Consider the following 20430-nt stretch of genomic DNA (forward strand, 5'->3'; position numbering starts at 1 on the left):
TTTCATTCCATATTTTATTGCTTTTTTGTATTTTTTGGGGTTTTGTTTTCAAGTAGTTTTTATTTCGTCCTCGGTTGGTTCAGCAACACGCTTCGCCACTGTGGGCGGCACGGTGGTGTAGTGGTTAGCATGGTCGCCTCACAGCAAGAAGTTTCTGGGTTAGGTTGACTGGCATTGGGACAGTATGGATGCTATGCATTCTGAATACAAGCTTTATAGCATGTTACAGTGGTGCTTGAAAGTTTGTGAACACTTTAGAATTTTCTATATTTCTGCATAAATATGACCTAAAACATCATCAGATTTTCACACAAGTCCTAAAAGTAGATAAAGAGAACCCAGTTAAACAAATGAGACAAAAATATTATTCTTTGTCATTTATTTATTGAGGAAAATGATCCAATATTACATATCTGTGAGTGGCAAAAGTATGTGAACCTTTGCTTTCGGTATCTGGTGTGACCCCCTTGTGCAGCAATAACTACAACTAAAAGTTTTCGGTAACTGTTGATCAGTCCTGCACACCGGCTTGGAGGAATTTTAGCCCATTCCTCCGTACAGAACAGCATCAACTCTGGGATGTTGGTGGGTTTCCTCATATGAACTGCTTGCTTCAGGTCCTTCCACAACATTTTGATTGGATTAAGGTCAGGACTTTGACTTGGCCATTCCAAAACATTAACTTTATTCTTCTTTAACCATTCTTTGGTAGAACAACTTGTGTGCTTAGGGTCGTTGTCTTACTGCATGACCCACCTTCTCTTGAGATTCAGTTCATGGACAGATGTCCTGACATTTTCCTTTCGAAATTCATTGTTCCATCAATGATGGCAAGCCGTCCTGGCCCAGATGCAGCAAAACAGGCCCAAACCATGATACTACCACCACCATGTTTCACAGATGGGATATTGATCTTATGCTGGAATGCAATGTTTTTCTTTTCTCCAAACATAACGCTTCTCATTTACATCCAAAAGTTCTATTTCGGTCTCATCCGTCCACAAAACATTTTTCCAATAGCCTTCTGGCTTGTCCATGTGATCTTTAGCAAACTGCAGACAAGCAGCAATGTTTTTTTTGGATAGCAGTGGCTTTCTCCTTGCAATCTTACTATGCACACCATTGTTGTTCAGTGTTCTCCTGATGGTGGACTCATGAACATTAACATTAGCCAATGTGAGGAAGGCCTTCAGTTGCTTAGAAGTTACCCTGGGGTCCTTTGTAACCTCACCAACTATTACACGCCTTGCTCTTGGAGTGAGCTTTGTTGGTCGACCACTCCTGGAGAGGGTAACAATGGTCTTGAATTTCCTCCATTTGTACACAATCTGTCTGACTGTGGATTGGTGGAGTCCAAACTCTTTAGAGATGGTTTTGTAACCTTTTCCAGCCTGATGAGCATCAACAACACTTTTTCTGAGGTCCTCAGAAATCTCCTTTGTTCGTGCCACAATGCACTTCCACAAACATGTGTTGTGAAGATCAGACTTTGATAGATCCCTGTTCTTTAAATAAAACAGGGTGCCCACTCACACCTGACTGTCATCCCATTGATTGAAAACACCTGACTCTAATTTCACCTTCAAATTAACTGCCAATCCTAGAGGTTCACATACTTTTGCCACTCACAGATATGTAATATTGGATCATTTTCCTCAATAAATAAATGACCAAGTATAATATTTTTGTCTCATTTGTTTAACTGGGTTCTATTTATCTACTTTTAGGACTTGTGTGAAAATCTGATGATGTTTTAGGTCATATTTATGCAGACATATAGAAAATTCTAAAGGGTTCACAAACTTTCAAGCACAACTGTATACTCTTTGATCACGTTTTCTCATTTTGAAATATGAACGAAAGAAAGTTGATTCTCACTTGTAATTATCTCTGCATTAGTTCAGTTATACAGCATAACAGCTTCTCTGAACTTCAACTTGCAACATAATGAACAGTAATTAGACAGTGCAGTAAAAGTTCACTGACTCTTGCTGCTAGATGTTCTGTTGTGTACCATTGCCTCTGGTTATAATTTTTAACTCCAATTTTTGGTCATAAAAGAAACATCATTATAGATATTTGGGCAGTGCCTAAAAGCAGAGCTCCTGATAAGTGTATGAACAAAATATTTGCAAGGGCGCAAAAACAACCTGAACAGACTAATTATATTACGGCATATGAACCATCGAATTGTGTCGTGTAGTTTATTTCACACCAATAAACTGCTGCATTGTCTTGTGACAGTGATAACAATAATGAGATATGCATCACAGTTACAAATACATATTTATTCCTTTCTTTGACTCCGCATGCCATGCGCCAGAAATGACACCATGGCATTTATTATGTTGTGACTCTGCTGGGTGCCTGGTGGACAGGAGTGAACCAGCACTTTCAATTTATATCATTACTATATAGTTATGATTGAATATCAAACTTGATGTCAAACAATTGTCAGGTTACAGCTGTCACGTCCACACGCAGTGCCGTTATAACTAATTACCATGCACCTCTTCCTGATTAGAGCACAATCACAGCACATACATATAAGGACTCTCATAACACACAGACTTTGAAGTATATACTCTGTACCCTGTGTCTGATGTTACCAAGCCTTGTATTTTGTATCGCTTTTCTGGTTTTGACCCTGTTTGTATTTTTGGACTTCGCGTATTGTATATCTGATATCCTATCTGTGCCTCGCTCGACCACTGCCTATTTTTTGACTTTGCCTTTATTTTTGTTTTGGATCTGTTTACTAGTGTTTTTTCAATAAAATTCTTCCTGCACTTAATCCGTCTATCGCCCTTACATGACAGAAACTGTCAATTGTCCAACAAGCTAGTGGACTAATACAACTAGTTTAACTAGTTTAATATAAAACTGTCGTGCATATATTCCGTAACATGTGCTAGTAACTAATCCCATGTTATTTTTGAAAAAAAGCAAATTTAAACTAAGTGCTGGATAAAAACCCATCTATCTTATGTAAATAAACATACAAATTCCGTTGTCTGCTTGTCAAGTGTCTATGAGATATGATGTGACATACTTATGAGATACAATGTGACATACTTATGATGTGGTGGTACATGTTCGCTGTTCGTACATACAGACTTCATACAATCAAAGCCATCCAAAACCAGGTCGATGCATGACCATATTCTCTTAAGTATGGGGCTCCGTTATAATATTTCTGTAGTACTGTTATATTCACTGGGTTAGTGCAGACCTACCTCCTTCACTGGTGCTGAAGTTCAGCCATGGCGTCCAATCAGAGATGCCCTGGCTGCTGCGGCAAGCAATTCTGACGTCATATTGGGTGAAAGGCTTCAGGTCGGAGATCAGGTGACTGGCAGATGGAATGTTAACATTTTGGTTGTGGATCATGTGATCCGGATTCAAGATGGAGTCCTCTCCTGATGGCTTAACCTAAAAGACCGAACCATAAGAATTCACTTAAAATGTAGTTATGTTTACGTCCTTAGAATGTATGTGATCATTTGAAAATACATCTACATTTAACTTGCCCAACTAATAACTAATATACAGTGGTGCTTGAAAGTTTGTGAACCCTTTAGAATTTCCTATATTTCTGCATAAATATGACCTAAAACATCATCAGATTTTCACACAAGTCCTAAAAGTAGATAAAGAGAACCCAGTTAAACAAATGAGATAAAAAATATTATACTTGGTCATTTATTTATTGAGGAAAATGATCCAATATTACATATCTGTGAGTGGCAAAAGTATGTGAACCTTTGCTTTCAGTATCTGGTGTGACCCCCTTGTGCAGCAATAACTGCAACTAAACATTTGTGGTAACTGTTGATCAGTCCTGCACACCGGCTTGGAGGAACTTTAGCCCATTCCTCCATACAGAACAGCTTCAACTCTGGGATGTTGGTGGGTTTCCTCACATGAACTGCTCACTTCAGGTCCTTCCACAACATTTCGATTGGATTAAGGTCAGGACTTTGACTTGGCCATTCCAAAACATTAACTTTATTCTTCTTTAACCATTCTTTCGTAGAACGACTTGTATGCTTAGGGTTGCTGTCTTGCTGCATGACTCACCTTCTCTTAAGATTTAGTTCATGGACAGATGTCCTGATATTTTCCTTTAGAATTTGCTGGTATAATTCAGAATTCCTTGTTCCAACAATGATGGCAAACCATCCTGGCCCAGATGCAGCAAAACAGGCCCAAACCATGATACTACCACCACTATGTTTCACAGAAGGGATAAGGTTCTTATGTTGGAATGCAGTGCTTTCCTTTCTCCAAACATAATGCTTCTCATTTAAACCAAAAAGTTCTATTTTGGTCTCATCTGTCCACAAAACATTTTTCCAATGGCCTTCTGGCTTGTCCACATGATCTTTAGCAAACTGCAAATGAGCAGCAATGTTCTTTTTGGAGAGCAGTGGCTTTCTCCTTGCAACCCTGCCATGCACACCATTGTTGTTCAGTGTTCTCCTGATGGTGGACTCATGAACATTGGCTAATGTTAATGTGAGAGAGGCCTTCAGTTGCTTAGAAGTTACCTTGGGGTCCTTTGTGACCTCGCCGACTATTACACACTTTGCTCTTGGAGTGATCTTTGTTGGTCGACCACTCCTGGGGAGGGTAACAATGGTCTTGAATTTCCTCCATTTGTACACAGTCTGTCTGACTGTGGATTGGTGTAGTCCAAACTCTTTAGAGATGGTTTTATAATCTTTTCCAGCCTGATGAGCATCAACAATGCTTTTTCTGAGGTCCTCAGAAATCTCCTTTGTTCATGTCATGATACACTCCCACAAACATGTGTTGTAAAGATCAGACTTTGATATATCCCTGTTCTTTAAATAAAACAGGGTACCCACTAACACCTGATTGTCATCCCATTGAATGGAAACACCTGACTCTAATTTCACCTTCAAATTAACTGCTAATCCTAGAGGTTCACATACTTTTGCCACTCACAGATATGTAATATTGGATCATTTTCCTCAATAAATAAGTGACCAAGTATAATATTTTTGTCTCATTTGTTTAACTGGGTTCTCGTTATCTACTTTTAGGACTTGTGTGAAAATATGATGATGTTTTAGGTTATATTTATGCAGAAATATAGGAAATTCTGAAGGGTTCACAAACTTTCAAGCACCACTGTAGTTCTCATAAGGGACAAAATGGTGATGAAACCACATATCTCATCTGATGAACATAACACATTTCAAACCTTCTCTTTGAGTTTATTATAAACAAGAAGCAGTCCCTTCCACTTCCCTTTCTCTATCATTCCCTCTTCCCTATGGCTGCGTGTGTGTGTGTACACTCTGACATGCATCTGATCATTGTTTTGGGGTCATCTGCACTCCACATACGCAAACAGTCAACCCTTGAAGGGCTGCCTTGCTGTTCTTGGCTGCTTGTGGACTCATGAACTGTACTCTTACTGATAGAACTCATTAGCATTCGGCTGCAGCATGAGACACACTCTGGGCTCAGCAGGACGCATAAAATCCCTTTGGATCAGCAAAAAAGCAGCAGGGAGGGAAGAACGTGCTGCCTTTGCAAAGCCTGTACAATAAACAGCATAAAAAAGCTAGCAGCAGTCCAAAGTTTCCCTGAATCAGCTTCTAAATCACATGAAAAAGCCATAAAGCCTTGAAATTGTCTGCATCTGTGTAGCGGATGCAATCTCACTACTTCTCACACGCTCATACTCTCTTTTCCCATATTCCATTATGGGAATAATGCTACATTCACACTAGCAAGCAACAAGTCACTCGTGTTGCTTGTATTTTGTCGCTAGTGGTGTGTAGCTACTAGCAAGCTCTTCTGTTGTCACTAACTGGCAAAACATGAATTAAATAATGCTCTAATCAATGTGAAATTTTATTCATTCTTTTTTTATGCTACATGCAAGGCTTCAGACTAGCTTCAATGTCAGATTAGCAATGCAAGATGTACTAGCTACATACAGTGTCTTGCAAAAATATTCATTCCCCTTGGTGCTTGTCCTATTTTGTTGCATTACAAGCTGGAATTAAAATGGATTTTTGAAGGGTTAGCACCATTTGATTTACACAGCATGCTTACCACTTTAAATACCATAGGTATTCACCCCCTTTCGTATGAAACCCCTAAATAAGAGCTGGTCCAACCAATTCACTTCATAAGTCGCATAATTAGTTGATTAAGATCCACCTGTGTGCAATCAAGGTGTCACATGATCTGTCACATGGTGTCTGTATAAATCAACCTGTTCTGAAGGACCCTGACTCTGCAACACTACTAAACAAGCAACATGAAAACCAAGGAGCCTCCAAACAGGTCAGAGACAAAGTTGTGGAGATCAGGGTTGGGTTATAAAAAAATCCCAAACTTTGAATATCCTAGGGAGCACCATTACATCCATTATAGCAAAATGGAAAGAATATGTCACCACCACAAACCTGACAAGAGAAGGCCGCCCACCAAAACTCACAGACCAGGCAAGGAGCGCATTAATCAGAGATGCAACAAAGACACCAAAGATAACACTGAAGGAGCTGCAAAGAACCACAACGGAGATGGGAATATCTGTCCATAGGACCACTTTAATCCTTTCGCTCCACAGAGTGGGGCTTTATGGAAGAGTAGCCAGAAAAAAAGCCATTGCTTAAAAAAAAAAAAATAAGAAAACACATTTGTAGTTTGCCCAACTGCATGTAGCAGACTCCCTAAACACAAGGAAGAAGATTCTCTGGTTAGATGAGACTAAAACTGAACTTTTTGGCCATCATGGGAAACTCCATGTGTGGCGCAAACCCAACACCCTGAGAACACCATTCCTACAGTGAAGCATGGTGATGGCATCATCATGCTATGGGGATATTTTTTATCTGCAGGGACAGGAAAGCTGGTCAGGACTGAAGGAAAGATGGATGGCACTAAATACAGGGCAATTCTGGAGGAAAACCTGTTTGAGTCAGCCAGAGGTTTGAGACTGGGACAAAGGTTCACATTTCAGCAGGACAATGACCCGTAACATACTGCTCAAGCTACACTGGAGTGGTTTAAAGGGAAATATTTAAACATCTTGGAATGGCCTAGTCAAAGCCCAGACCTCAATCCAATTGAGAATCTGTGACATAACTTGAAGATTGCTGTACACCAATGCAACCCATCTCACTGGAAGGAATTGGAGTAGTTTTGCCTTGAGCAATGGGTTAGATGTGCTAAGCTAATAGAGACATACCCCAAGAGACTTGCAGCTGTAATTGCAGCAAAGGGTGGCTCTACAAAGTATTGCCTTTGAGGGGGTGAATACCTATGTACACTCCAGATTTTTGTGTTTTTTTCATCTTAATTATTGTCTGTGTTACAATAAAAAAAACAATTTCCACCTTTAAAGTGGTAGGCATGTTGTGTAAATCAAATGGTGCTAACCCCCCAAAAATCCATTTTAATTACAGCTTGTAATGTAACAAAGAGGCGAAGTGACCAAGTGGTTAGAGTGCTTGACCGCTAAGCGAACGGTCCCCGGTTCGAGCCTCGCCTCGGACGGTGATCTGGGGCTCGCCTCCTGTCCACCCAGCAGTGAATGGGGACCTGGTGGAAACACTGGGGAAGTCAAAGGCAGCGAGGAAAGGAACTGGCCACCCTACCTCACCATGCCGACGGCCTAGACAGAGTGTGCTCTCTAACAGGCACTCCCCAACGTACGTATGAAAACGTATATGGGACTCTTTGACTTGAATGTAACAAAACAGGACAAACACCAAGGGGGATGAATGCTTTTGCAAGACACTGTGCGCTCACTAAAGGCACTAACAACCTCTGCTACTTCCTTTCAAGCTTTATTTTCCTTCATAATTTGGTTTACTCTTGGTAAGAAGTTGTATATGACAGGATAAAATGCAACCAGTGTTACATGGTTTTCTTTTCATTTTGTGTGTCCAACAGTAAATGAGAACAACTGTAACTGCAAGCACATGCATAAGTGAGGAACTGTAGAAACGCCGGAGCACATGTACCATAGGATTGATCAGTGAATCACTCAAGCCAGTCATTTGGATCTGTTGCTTTGGTGTGTTGTATCATATCTAATTTGCATACTAGTAGAATTGAGAAAATCTTGCTCTCAAGTTGGTGGGAAAATTAAAAAAAACAACTTCAAATTCCATTGGCTCTTATTTGGGCTGGCTCTTATTTTTGAATGTACAAACTGTATCAGAGCACAGGATTCAGTATTAGAGCATTTGTTTATTTACTTATTCATTCTTTACAATATTCATTAACTTTTTCCTGGTCAAGATCATGGTGGATCCAAAGCACATCTGAGGAATGCTGTGTGAATGGAAGCTGGGAATACACCCCGGAAGGGTCGCCAATCCATCAGACCTATAGGGGCAACTTTGAGTACCTGATCCACTTTTTTTTGCAAGGTGAGAGGAACCTGGGAATCCAGTGGGAACCCAAGAACCCTGCCATTGTGTCATCTCTTGTCATCTCTACCCTCAAATCTTCTGTCTTCTCAACGTGTCTTCTGTGAAATCGTTGTTTAAAATGTCATCCACATTTAACCTTAATTTTTATGACTTGTACATTAACCCTCTGGGGTCTGAGGGTATTTTCTGGCACTCTAATGATTTTGTCAAGTTCAACAAATCTAAGCAGTATTTTCAAAGCCATATGACTTTTTTATATTCAGCACAAGTTCAGCTACAATAATATCTATTAATAACCTTCTAGGGTCGAGAGCTTTGCTGTATGTCATGATTGTACTTTAAAAAAATAACAGATAAATGAAGATGTAAAAAGCAGTTTTAGAACTGTGTTGGAATGTGTGAAAAAACATGACCTTACCCATTGTGATGAACCGTTTTGGTCACTTGAGGTCACTGCTCAGTCTTAGGAATGTATCAAGCACAAAAACTTAAATATGCTCCATTGATTTGGACAATTAATTGGCCATTAAAAAATGTATGTCATATTGTTTTGGGATAATGGGTTGGCAGTGGGAGGGGTATTCAATGAGAAGAGTAAAAAATTCCATTCCATTCAATGAGAAGAGTGAAAACCTCTCCTACTGCCAACTCTTAATCCCATCAGGTCAAGTGATCAAAACAGTTCGACACAATGGGTAAGGTAAGGTTTTTTAACACATTCCAACACAGTTCTAAAACTGCTTTTTACAACAGCTTCATTTATCTGGTATTTGACTTTATTTTGGTATTTGACTCTATTCTGTGTGTCTTGAAATTAACTCTTGTACTATTCTACTCAGTGGGCGGCACAGTGGTGTAGTGGTTAGCGCTGTCACCTCACAGCAAGAAGGTCCGGGTTCAAGCCCCGTGGCCGGCGAGGGCCTTTCTGTGCGGAGTTTGCATGTTCTCTCCGTGTCCGCGTGGGTTTTCTCCGGGTGCTCCGGTTTCCCCCACAGTCCAAAGACATGCAGGTTAGGTTAACTGGTGACTCTAAATTGACCGTGAGTGTGAATGGTTGTCTGTGTCTATGTGTTGGCCTTGTGATGACCTGGCGACTTGTCCAGGGTGTACCCCGCCTTTCGCCCATAGTCAGCTGGGATAGGCTCCAGCTTGCCTGCGACCCTGTAGAACAGGATAAAGTGGCTAGAGATGACGAGATGAGACTATTCTACTCAATTCAGAGCCACAACCAACTCTGTTACACAATTACTCTGTAATTTTGCTCCCACTCCAACTCCAAATTTTACTCTCTAAACTCAAAATAGAGCAAAAGTAACTATTTTTGAGGAAAATACTTTTAATTCTGGAAAAATTGCTCAGTCATTTTTCCTGTGTATGCACTATAGCGCACGCATATCAACCGATCTGCTCATCAGAAATAGAAGAAATATTTACACTTACTCAGTAAGTGCTTCGGCTGGATCAAGTTGAAGTAAAGTAAAAAAAAAAAAAAAAGGCACCACTCATCATCAGTGTTGCAGTTCTCAAGACTGAATTGAATTGCTGTCCTGAAACTGAATCGCTGTCTTGAATCATCCTACGCGCATAAAGTCCACATGTCATCTTGCAAAATGTTTTACCTCCAAACAGGTTGCCTAAACTAGGGCTGATATATTTTATCCTGTTTATGGTGGGTGTTCCCACCGTGAAAGAGAAACCAATTGAAACTGAAAGAGTGAAAGTGGTTATCATACCGTGACCATGTGAATAGTCTTTTATGAATGGGTAAGTGGGCACTCAGCACTCTGACTCCGGTGTGACTAAGGCTACATCCACATGACAATGGCAACGAGATGTTATTTAAAAATATATCGCGTCCAAATGGGCAACGATCAGTAAAATATCAGGTCCATATGGCAACGCAACGCTTGCTGAAAACGATGCAATACACATGCCACACCTCTAGGGGCGCTGTAAGACGGTCCCTTCAGAGACACCAGAACAACAGAAGAAGTAAGGACGCATGCGCATAAACTATTATGCGCGAGACTTCATATTAGCCACAAAGTCAGGAAAATCTGTTCGTAAAATTACATTATAATGACCAAATACAATGAAAAGTATTTTCCCAGTCTCACCTGTGAAAGGTAATCCCATGTGATCTCGTTTGGACGGCAAACCTGTTGGTACAGTTAAACGCAGCTAATCTTTATTCTCCGCTTTGACCTATCCAATATGGCGGCAAGGATGACGTATGATTCTACGCGGAAGGCGGCGTCTTTAATGGTCCGGAATAAATTGAATACTACACGTTGATGGATTAATTTGTTGTTTCTCACCTGTGAAAGGTAATCCCATGTGATCTCGTTTGGACGGTAAACCTGTTGGTACAGTTAAAGGCAGTGCATGAATCTTTATTCTCCGCTTTGACCTATCCAATATGGCGGCGAGGATGACGTATGATTCTACGCGGAAGGCGGTGTCTTTAATGGTCCGGAATAAATTGAATGCTACACGTTGATGGATTAATTTGCTCCTCTACGCCCTTTTTGAAGAATGTATTGTCGGACTTAAACCAACATCTGAAGAGGTGAGATCGCTCCTTTTTTTCCCTATTTTTGCTGGCGGGATTGACTCTGCCCTAAGGGCAGAGTCTCTCTCTCTCTCTCTCTCTCTCTCTCTCTCACTTTGCACCATTACACAATAAATATTCACAGTGAAAATATTTTGTAAGCGCGTTTCATGAACCAAGTTATAGGATTTGTTGACAACTCGCATCGCATCGCAATGAGAAGATCATTGGCACTACTGGTGTTAAGAATCAGACCATTTCATAAATGAATATTTTGCTGTAGAGCTGCAGTGTTTGTACAATTGCATGTTTTTGCTTCACTATTACTGTCACTATTCTGCTTCTTGCATTACTACTGTGAACTAACACTGAACATAATAATAATAATAATAATAATAATATCCAAGCTCGTGTTTCACTCTCACTAGTGCTCTGTAAGGCTTTTTCCTGGTGATATCCTGGTGATATTCGTTACACTTCTACCCGGCGTGAAGCACTCACAGTCATGTGGTTGTGACGTCATCGTAAACAAATCCGTTCTACTCATCCAGACGACTTCACAACGGCAACGTTGCCAGATCTTTCCACTCTGGAACCCGTTCTCAAAAAGATTGCGTTTTGGGCACCCAAAACGCCGGTGCCGTGTGGACGCCAGGCCTAAACGATAAGCAATTGTATCGGAGTCACCTGAATCCGTTGCCGTGTGGACAGGGCCTAAGTAAGGTGACAAGTTTTATGTTTCATCTAATTTAGGTAATTTAAAAAATACAATATTATTTGGCAGTGGGCGCATAGGAAAATGTACAGTATAAAGTTTCTGTCAATATGTTTATCATGCTTGTATGATATTTATTGTATGATAAATACATGACCTACTCATTCTAAACCTGCCGAGCTTTGCTGGCGAAGCTCTCGACCCCAGAAGGTTAACAAGTCATTTGCACCATCTATTGCTTATTACACTTTTATCTTTAATCTTTGAGTGAATTCACACTTCTGTCTGTTGCGAGTTATCTATTTATTGCTTGTCACTCCATTAAACTGCAGTTTATTGTTTAATTATCATCCATGTCTCAAATTATAGTACAGCCCTGCAAAGCAATTTCATCGCTGTTCTACAGATGTGCAACCATAAATTAGGCTTTGCCTGTGACTTGGTGATATACAATACACTCAGGCATGATACTTTGATGCCAATATGGCAAGCAATTGACAGTACACTTTGTCAGATGCCAAGTGAAACCCAAGATGGCGATAACAGTGTGGTGATAAATGGAGCATGAGTGGCCATGGACAGGGGGATGAATGGATAAGTGGAGTGCTGTATGAATCATGAGTTCTGGAGTTAATCAAGATGCCTCTGTCATTGTTTGGAAGACAGAAAGGGTCTTGGCCTTGAACAAGTGCAGAATGTTATGAGGCTTGTACACACAGCAGGAAGAGTCATCAATGAGTCATGATTCAATGATTCAGAATCTATTCAAAATAAACAGTGGTGTTTAAGTGACAAGCACTTGTGGATTGTGAGTCATATAGGGAGGGCATTCCTCTGGCCTTGCTCACACTTTCAGAGATTAGAATGATTTTCTTTTTTTGTGCTCACATTTTTACCTTCTTCTTGAAGGTCACTCATACACCCTGAAGGTTTTTTTTCCACTCAAATTCTTTCTTTGCGTTCTCCTTTTTCTCTCTCTCCCTAAAGTACTGTATCATTTTCAGGTTTTCAGGTTCACCACATTTTGGACTGATCAGATTGGTTTCCCCTCCTCTTTTCCTATAGCGAGCCCCTTTGTCTACCTCTTAGGGTTCAGCATTATGTAGGGGCACAAAATGGGGTGCTTTTATGAGAACCAGATGTTTTGGGGTGGTGCTGGACTGCAGAGAATCGTAGATCCGCATATACTCATTCACACATACAAGGAAAGAGTTCCACCAGGACCGAGAGGGGCCTCATGAAGAGTGAAACCCGATCCAACAAAACAAGATGGAACTATATATATTTTTATATGTATATTTTGTATGTGTGTGCGCGAGCGTGCGTGCGTGAGCCTATTTTGTTCTTCCATCTTTGCTAAAAAAGAATACCAAGTGGTTCTTCTATACAGTCAGATCATATGCATGTGAATAAAGAACGCATAATTGTTTTTTTTTTCCTTAGTAAGAATGACATCTTTTTCATAACCAGAGTTCATACCTGAACTGTGCAGAAATTGATAGCGTAAATTCCTGCAAAGCCTGGGGACCAGGATAGCCGAATGCTGGAATTAGTGATCTCCACAGCTTTAACATCTTGTGGCTGGGAAGGGAGGACTGTATAGAGAGAGGGAGGGAACAAAAAAAAGAGTGACTGATGTTCATTGTGACTGAACCCCTGAACTGAGAAGTTAAAAAAAGAAGTAAAGAAGGATGTGAAAGAGGAAGAACTCAGTTCTAAAGCTGCCATGGGGAAAAAATGAATTAAAAAACTACACTTACCAGTTATAACTCCAGAGCTGGATGATGCTACACCTTTGCGGTTATGAGCTTCGCAGGAGAATGAGCTTGTTTTGTTCAGTCCTGGAAGAAGATAAGAAGAAGAATTGATTTTTGAAAAACAAATATACTGCAGATGTGTCAGCATTCAGCAAGCTTATGGTTTGGAATAGTTGTATAACTGCTCAAGTTAAATTTGTTTTTGTCATTCGGTCTGGCTTGATGATCTTTAATAAGGTGTTGTTGGATGATTCAGTGTTTAAAGAGAAAGGAAAGAAGTTTGTGATTCAATGCAAGAGTTAAAAAAGAGCTGAGCTGAACATGCCATTTCTGCTTTTTTTGTTTATTGAGAAACATGGACATGCATGCTGACATTCACAAAACCCAGTGAAACAGAGGCTGTCTTGGAGGGTGACTAATACACATACATACTCATACACACACTTATACACACACTGGCATCTTGGCACAGTCTGAGAAACTGATGATCAAGGGTGTCATTAAAGGAACACTAGGCCTCCTTTGTGTTTGGGCCAAACAGGGGGTCAGAGGGTCACGAGATCCGATGAACATTGCTGACTTGTGTATGTGCACGTGAGTGTGCGTACTGTGTGTAATGTTCAGAAGTGCACCTCTGTCTGTTTTGCTTCCTTCCCTGAAACCCTCCAAATGCAAAATTAACAGGAACACCGTGAACTAATTTCTTCAGCACAGGGGGTTGATATGTTTAATGTAATAAACAAGGTGAGTGTCCTTTCTAATTTTACGTAAACTTTACAAGCACTCTCTTATATTATAGTAGCATTGAGGGACACTGAGGATAACCAGCAAAACCCCAGAATTTGTACACGTAAAATGGTAGGAATTTACCAATAATAATAATAATAATAATAATAAGCCAACAGTTGGGAGTTCAACCGTGCACCCATATTTGAAAAAACTACAAGGTCAGAGTTTTCTTATGCCAAAGTCATTAATGAGAAAAAAAGTCTGCATGTTGAATGTTTTGCTTTGCAACACAGTGCTGTTGAATTCTTGATGTTGATTGGTCAGAAAGTGTTGATTCGTTTTCCATAACAGCAGCTTTGACACTAATTCTGGCTGCAAGGTTTATATTACTGCGTCCGACTCAACCTCCCCAGAATCCAGTTCATTTGTTACCTCGCCCGCGATGGAGTAAGCGGGGCAAGGTATTGTAATCAGTGCGGTTTGTTTGTGTGTCTGTCTGTTAACAATCTAACGTCTAGACGGTTGCACCGATTGACTTCAAATTCTCAACGTAGGTGGACAATGGTTTGTAGATTACCTGATTAAATTTTGGGGGTAATCGGGTCAAGGTGAAGGTCAAGGTCGCCAGAAAGGTCAACCTTTCAGTCAAAATAACATTTTCCATTATAACTCAAAAACAGTTGCCGATAGACAAATGTTTACTATTATGAGCATATAGGAACTCCCATATGGCCTTTCATTTGGCACTATGATCTTTGACCTTGAGTGACCTTGAAAGGTCAAACTCAAGGTCACGGATTTTCAGAGGGCTGTAACTTGAAAACAGTTGATGGTAGACAGATATTTACCATTATCAACTTATAGGAAGTGTCCTATGGGCTTTCATTTGGCACCATGATCTTTGACCTTGAATGACTCTGAAATGTCAAACTCAAGGTCATGGATTTTCATAAGACTATAACCTGACAGCTTATGATTGAGAAATATTACCATTATCAACATCCATCCATCCATCCATCCATCCATCCATCCATCCATCCATCCATCCATCCATTATCTGTAGCCGCTTATCCTGTTCTACAGGGTCACAGGCAAGCTGGAGCCTATCCCAGCTGACTATGGGCGAAAGGCAGGGTACACAAGTCTCCAGGTTATCGCAGGGCTGACACCATTATCAACATATAGGTATAAAATAAGTGCTGTCAGGCAAGGTTTGTTTTGCCTGGCAACACTTGTTTTGTTTTAAAATCACATAACCGCAACTCAATTAGCTTTCTGTGCAGCAAAACCTCCGCAAATTCATTGTATGCGATCCCTTCAAAATCCATCACAAACTTTTTCCTTCATCAACGTGTCACACATAGAAGTTTTGAGTAGAATATGCCTGATGTTTATTTTCCTTTGTGGCCACCTACGGGAAGGCCAAGGTTGTTTCTCGTCCATTACATCAGAATAACAAAAGGAAAATGGAATGGATCGGTCAAAATAATTTAAAATATAACTACTTTGACAAAATGTCTTCAATTTCACATTACACTCACCGGACACTTTATTAGGAACACCCATACACCTGCTGTTATATGCAGTTCTCTAATCAGCCAATTCCTTGACAGCAGCACAATGCATCAAATCATGAAAATACAAATCAAGAGCTTCAGCTAATGTTCACTTCAAACATCAGAATGAGAAAAATTGTGATCTGAAAGTGTGACTCTCACTGTGGCGTGGGTGTTGGTTTGAGCCAGACAGACTGGTTTGAGTATTTCAGAAACTGCTGATCTCCTGGGGTTTTCACACACAACAGTCTCTAGAGTTTACACAGAATGGTGCAAAAAACAAAAAACACTGAGTTGAGTGAGGGACAGTTCTGTGAGTGGAAACAAATGTCTTGTTGATTAGATAATGTCAATAGTAGCATTTTTTTTAAAGAGAAAAAGAGTGACATGTTTAGAGCTGCTTTATTGGAATAAACTAATTTCATATTAAATGTAAGTATAAACTGATAAAAAGCATGATGCGTTATTCTTCAGTTAAGTAAAATGGCATTGCTGTGGAGTAAGCAGAGGTGGACAAAGTACCCAAGTTTATTACTTAAGTCAAAGTACAGATCCCACTGGTTAAATGTTACTCTGATACAAGTGAAAGTTGTCCAGTCAATTTTTTACTTAAGTTAAAGTACTGAAGTACTTGCTTTTCAAAATACTTAAGTATTAAAAGTACATTTTCTGTCAACACACTGTTGTATTACTGCCATAATGCTTACAATACCGAATGCCTCTGAAGCAACCTACTGGATTTTCTGACTAGTTTGTAGAACCTGTAGAGCTGAAGCTCCACCTGACATGCTAGCAAACTCTTTTCAAACTCGAAATCATATTGAGTAGCTAACGCTATTAGAAAAGAAATATTTCTACATTCTGTTTATTTGGCAAGATTATGTTGAAGTTAATGTTATTCATGTTAGCGTAACTCCGTTTTTACATGCTAACTAACAGTGTCCAAGTTAACTAGCTATGTGTTGTTAGCCGTGGACAAGGCTGTTGCAACTTGGTGGGCAAATCCATAGAAAGTCATTTGACTAACCAGACTGCATAGCTATTGCAATGTTATCGCTAGCTCTAAAAGCACAGACAACTTCATTGCAAGCTTTCTCTTGGAATAAAATGTTTATATACCTCAATATGCTTCCGCAGGTTGCATGGTGAGTTTTTGAACACTGTGATGTGGTTCATTTTAGGCAAACAAAGCAAACATCTCATCTCATCTCATCTCATCTCATTATCTCTAGCCGCTTTATCCTTCTACAGGGTCGCAGGCAAGCTGGAGCCTATCCCAGCTGACTACGGGCGAAAGGCGGGGTACACCCTGGACAAGTCGCCAGGTCATCACAGGGCTGACACATAGACACAGACAACCATTCACACTCACATTCACACCTACGGTCAATTTAGAGTCACCAGTTAACCTAACCTGCATGTCTTTGGACTGTGGGGGAAACCGGAGCACCCGGAGGAAACCCACGCGGACACGGGGAGAACATGCAAACTCCGCACAGAAAGGCCCTCGCCGGCCCCGGGGCTCGAACCCAGGACCTTCTTGCTGTGAGGCGACAGCGCTAACCACTACACCACCGTGCCGCCCCAAAGCAAACATTTAAAACAAAATTAATCTTTAATCCTTTCTGAAAACTGAAACATGGGTTCTAGGTATGGTCATGAGGGTGCGCATTCTCCAGAAAAACTGCCTCCTTCCATTCTGCCATCAACTGATTGTGTTCAAATAATACTGCTGAGAAATCATTGATCTTGATTTTATACAGTCTGTGGATATAACCCTAGTGATTACTGATAGGCTGTCTCAGTGTCACCTGCAAAAAAACCAATCATGTTTTATAAAAGAAAACAAAAAGCATTCACTTTCTAAGCTGTTTCATAGTAACAAGGGCCTTGATAGAAATGTAATGGAGTGAAAAGTACGATATTTGTCTTTCAAATGTAGTGAAGTTAAAGTCATAAGTTTAAAAAAAAAAATACTCAAGTAAAAGTACAGATACTCAAAAAATGTATTTAAGTACAGTACTCAAGTAAATGTACTTTGTTACTGTCCAACTCTGGGAGTAAGAGAAATCAAACACCTTAGGGTATGCTGTTCTAGCAAACTAGTCAACTTCAGGGTGGTAACGACTGCACACCACCCCGTAATTGATTATTTCCATGCCCTGAAGAGTTTTATTCCTTACTTATGGTATAACCAATACATATTTTACATATATGGTGAAAGAGATTTGTTAAGTTTAGTCCAGCGGTCTGTGGAAAGTCAGCGGTCTGTGGAAAGAGCAGTGGCTTGCATGAGTCGTCCCATTCCGGTGCTGTGAGTATGCCCCCGGTCAACCATTCATGATGATTCAGAGCCACTAGCCCCTTCAGCAGCCCCTCATTTCTGTCCACCAGTCTGTCTATCTCCCTCTCTTGCCTTTGTGAGTCACTGCTCAGAGCTGCAGGTCTGTGCAGCTGGAACTACAACAGACGCCGCATCGGTCATTCTGGCATGGCAACTGTTCAATACACACTCCCTCGTTTTCTCCTTCTTCTCTTTCTTCCCCAACAAACTTTCCTCTTATCTCCTTCCACACTGCCATTCTTTCAGCAGCCACCAAAGGGCAGATTCTTACTGAGTGAATTCGAACTGGCCTGCAGCCAACATAGAAATGTGTGTGTATGTGTGTGTGTTGAGTATGTGTTGAATGACAGTAATACACCCCTCTTTTGATCTTAAATATCTTTACAAGTCTTCCTGTGCTCCAGTGTTTCATTTTGAAAGGCACTAAAACATAACATTTCTCAAGAAACAAGGAAAAGGCTTAAATCTTAAACCTTGACTCCACCCAAAATGCTATAATTCTTGTCTAGTTAACACTTATGATAACATCAGCCAAATTCCCAAACAGTGAGACACAGAAAATCAATTCCATTCTATGGAGACATGGTACGCTTGGTGGTTCACTATAATGAAGCATATTCACACACACACACACACACACACACACATTATATATATATATATATATATATATATATATATATATATATACACAGTATATCACTTTTTGCACTGAGAAATGGGAACAATCTGTTTGACAAATGTAACATTAATAAAATGACGTGCGGAGTGTAGAAAGCTTGCTGACACAGTAATCATGCAGTTAGCTTTCAGTGGTTTGTTGTTTTAACTTAAAAAAGTTAGTGTCCTGGCTGCCTTAAAATTTTGAGCTCATTAAAATTAATATAGTAAGTTAACACAATGAGGCGAACAATTTAACATATTATATAAATTTCAATGAACTCAAAATTTTAAGGCAGCCCGGTTGCTAACTTTAAGTTAAAACAACAAATAATTTTTTACAGTGTATTAGCGAGCTACTAAATAAACCAAGATAGAGTGAAGTTTCACCTTCTTTTTTCAAACTATTCTTCTTTGTAACACAATATGTACTTCTACCAGCCCAAACAATGAATAGTAGCATGTGGGAAAACATACAAAACCCCATTCAGGCATCTGATTCGGTGTCTAAATTCACACAAGCAACACACTACCTTCTATCCTTGTTATCTTTGTAATGAGAAATCTACTCTTCTGAAACACAGGTTGTAGTGACACTGTGTTTGTATAAGGATTAGGTATGCGATTGATTAAGTAAAGGATTGAACAGGTTAAAATGACATTTGTTTGGAGTAAGAGCCAGTTATTGGTTGTGGAATTGCACTGGTTGGTTCTTGTGTTGTGTATAAAGAATCATTTATTGATTCCTTAAATAGAATACTATATAAAAAAACTATTACTTTATAATTTACTGTAATTACTTGTGTGAAATGTAACCTTAATGCTTAAACACTTGTCACATTTTGCTTTGGGAACTTGGGTTGTAGCATACTTGTAGTACTCAAGTCCAGGACTTGGACTCGAATCCGACTCATGCCCTGATTTTAAGGACTCGTGACTTGACTTGGACTTGAGCACTGATGACTTGGACTTGTACATTAACTGCATTTGGACTCGTAAATTGGAGACGAGGACTCAGATTTTTTCTTTATTTTTGGAACATGCCATAATAATTTAGCATAAGATATTTATATCTACATTCATTTTTATACTAATTTTGTGCAAGAGAATGCACATTCACCTGTTCATATGTCATGTTCAGGAACAAACTAACGTTAATGGTGCTAAAATGCCTGGAGAGAAGCCTCTAGGATTGTCCACTTTGCTTATACGGACTTCTCGTGCATTGGGAAAAAAAATGCACTGCTATGTGTTCCATATGTAGAAGAACTATCGAGGACACGATGGGGACAACCTCGAACTTCAATCATCATTTGGCAAGACTCCATCCAGAGAAGGAAGTGACACGCTATGTTCAATGATCTGTTGATAGCAGGGCTTGCTTGCTGACCGATGAACTAGCTAGTGTTAACCCTCCCTCATGTTGTGTTGGACTTGACTCGGATCAGTAGTGGACTCTACTCGGACTTGACTCGAAATTTTCTTTAATGACTTTGACTTGCTTAAATTCAGCGGGTTGTCTCGTCTGATCTGAGGTCGCGTCGCCGCGGACCCCGAGCGCCCCTTTTTCGGTGACGTGGGCCGGTCCCCGCCCTGGGTGGTGTGGCGCGGTCGGGCGGCGGACTGGGGACAGTCCGGCCCGGTTGACAGCCACGTCGGAGGCGGAGGGGCCCCGTCCCTAGCCAACCTGGG

General features: G+C 40.3%; 1 protein-coding gene across 1 annotated transcript in view; it reads right to left on the reverse strand.

Annotated features, from left to right (window-relative positions):
- LOC132871543 (tyrosine-protein kinase receptor UFO) overlaps nt 1-20430 on the reverse strand; it is a 70722-nt gene that overhangs the window by 37356 nt on the left and 12936 nt on the right. The window contains exons 5-7 of the mRNA XM_060905788.1: nt 13453-13533; nt 13172-13287; nt 3237-3432 (exon numbers count right to left, since the gene is read on the reverse strand). Of these exons, the coding sequence (XP_060761771.1) occupies nt 3237-3432; nt 13172-13287; nt 13453-13533 (393 nt within the window). The remainder of the gene's footprint in view (nt 1-3236; nt 3433-13171; nt 13288-13452; nt 13534-20430) is intronic.

Source organism: Neoarius graeffei, chromosome 23 (genome assembly GCF_027579695.1).
Source record: "Neoarius graeffei isolate fNeoGra1 chromosome 23, fNeoGra1.pri, whole genome shotgun sequence".
In the NCBI taxonomy this organism is placed as follows: domain Eukaryota; kingdom Metazoa; phylum Chordata; class Actinopteri; order Siluriformes; family Ariidae; genus Neoarius; species Neoarius graeffei.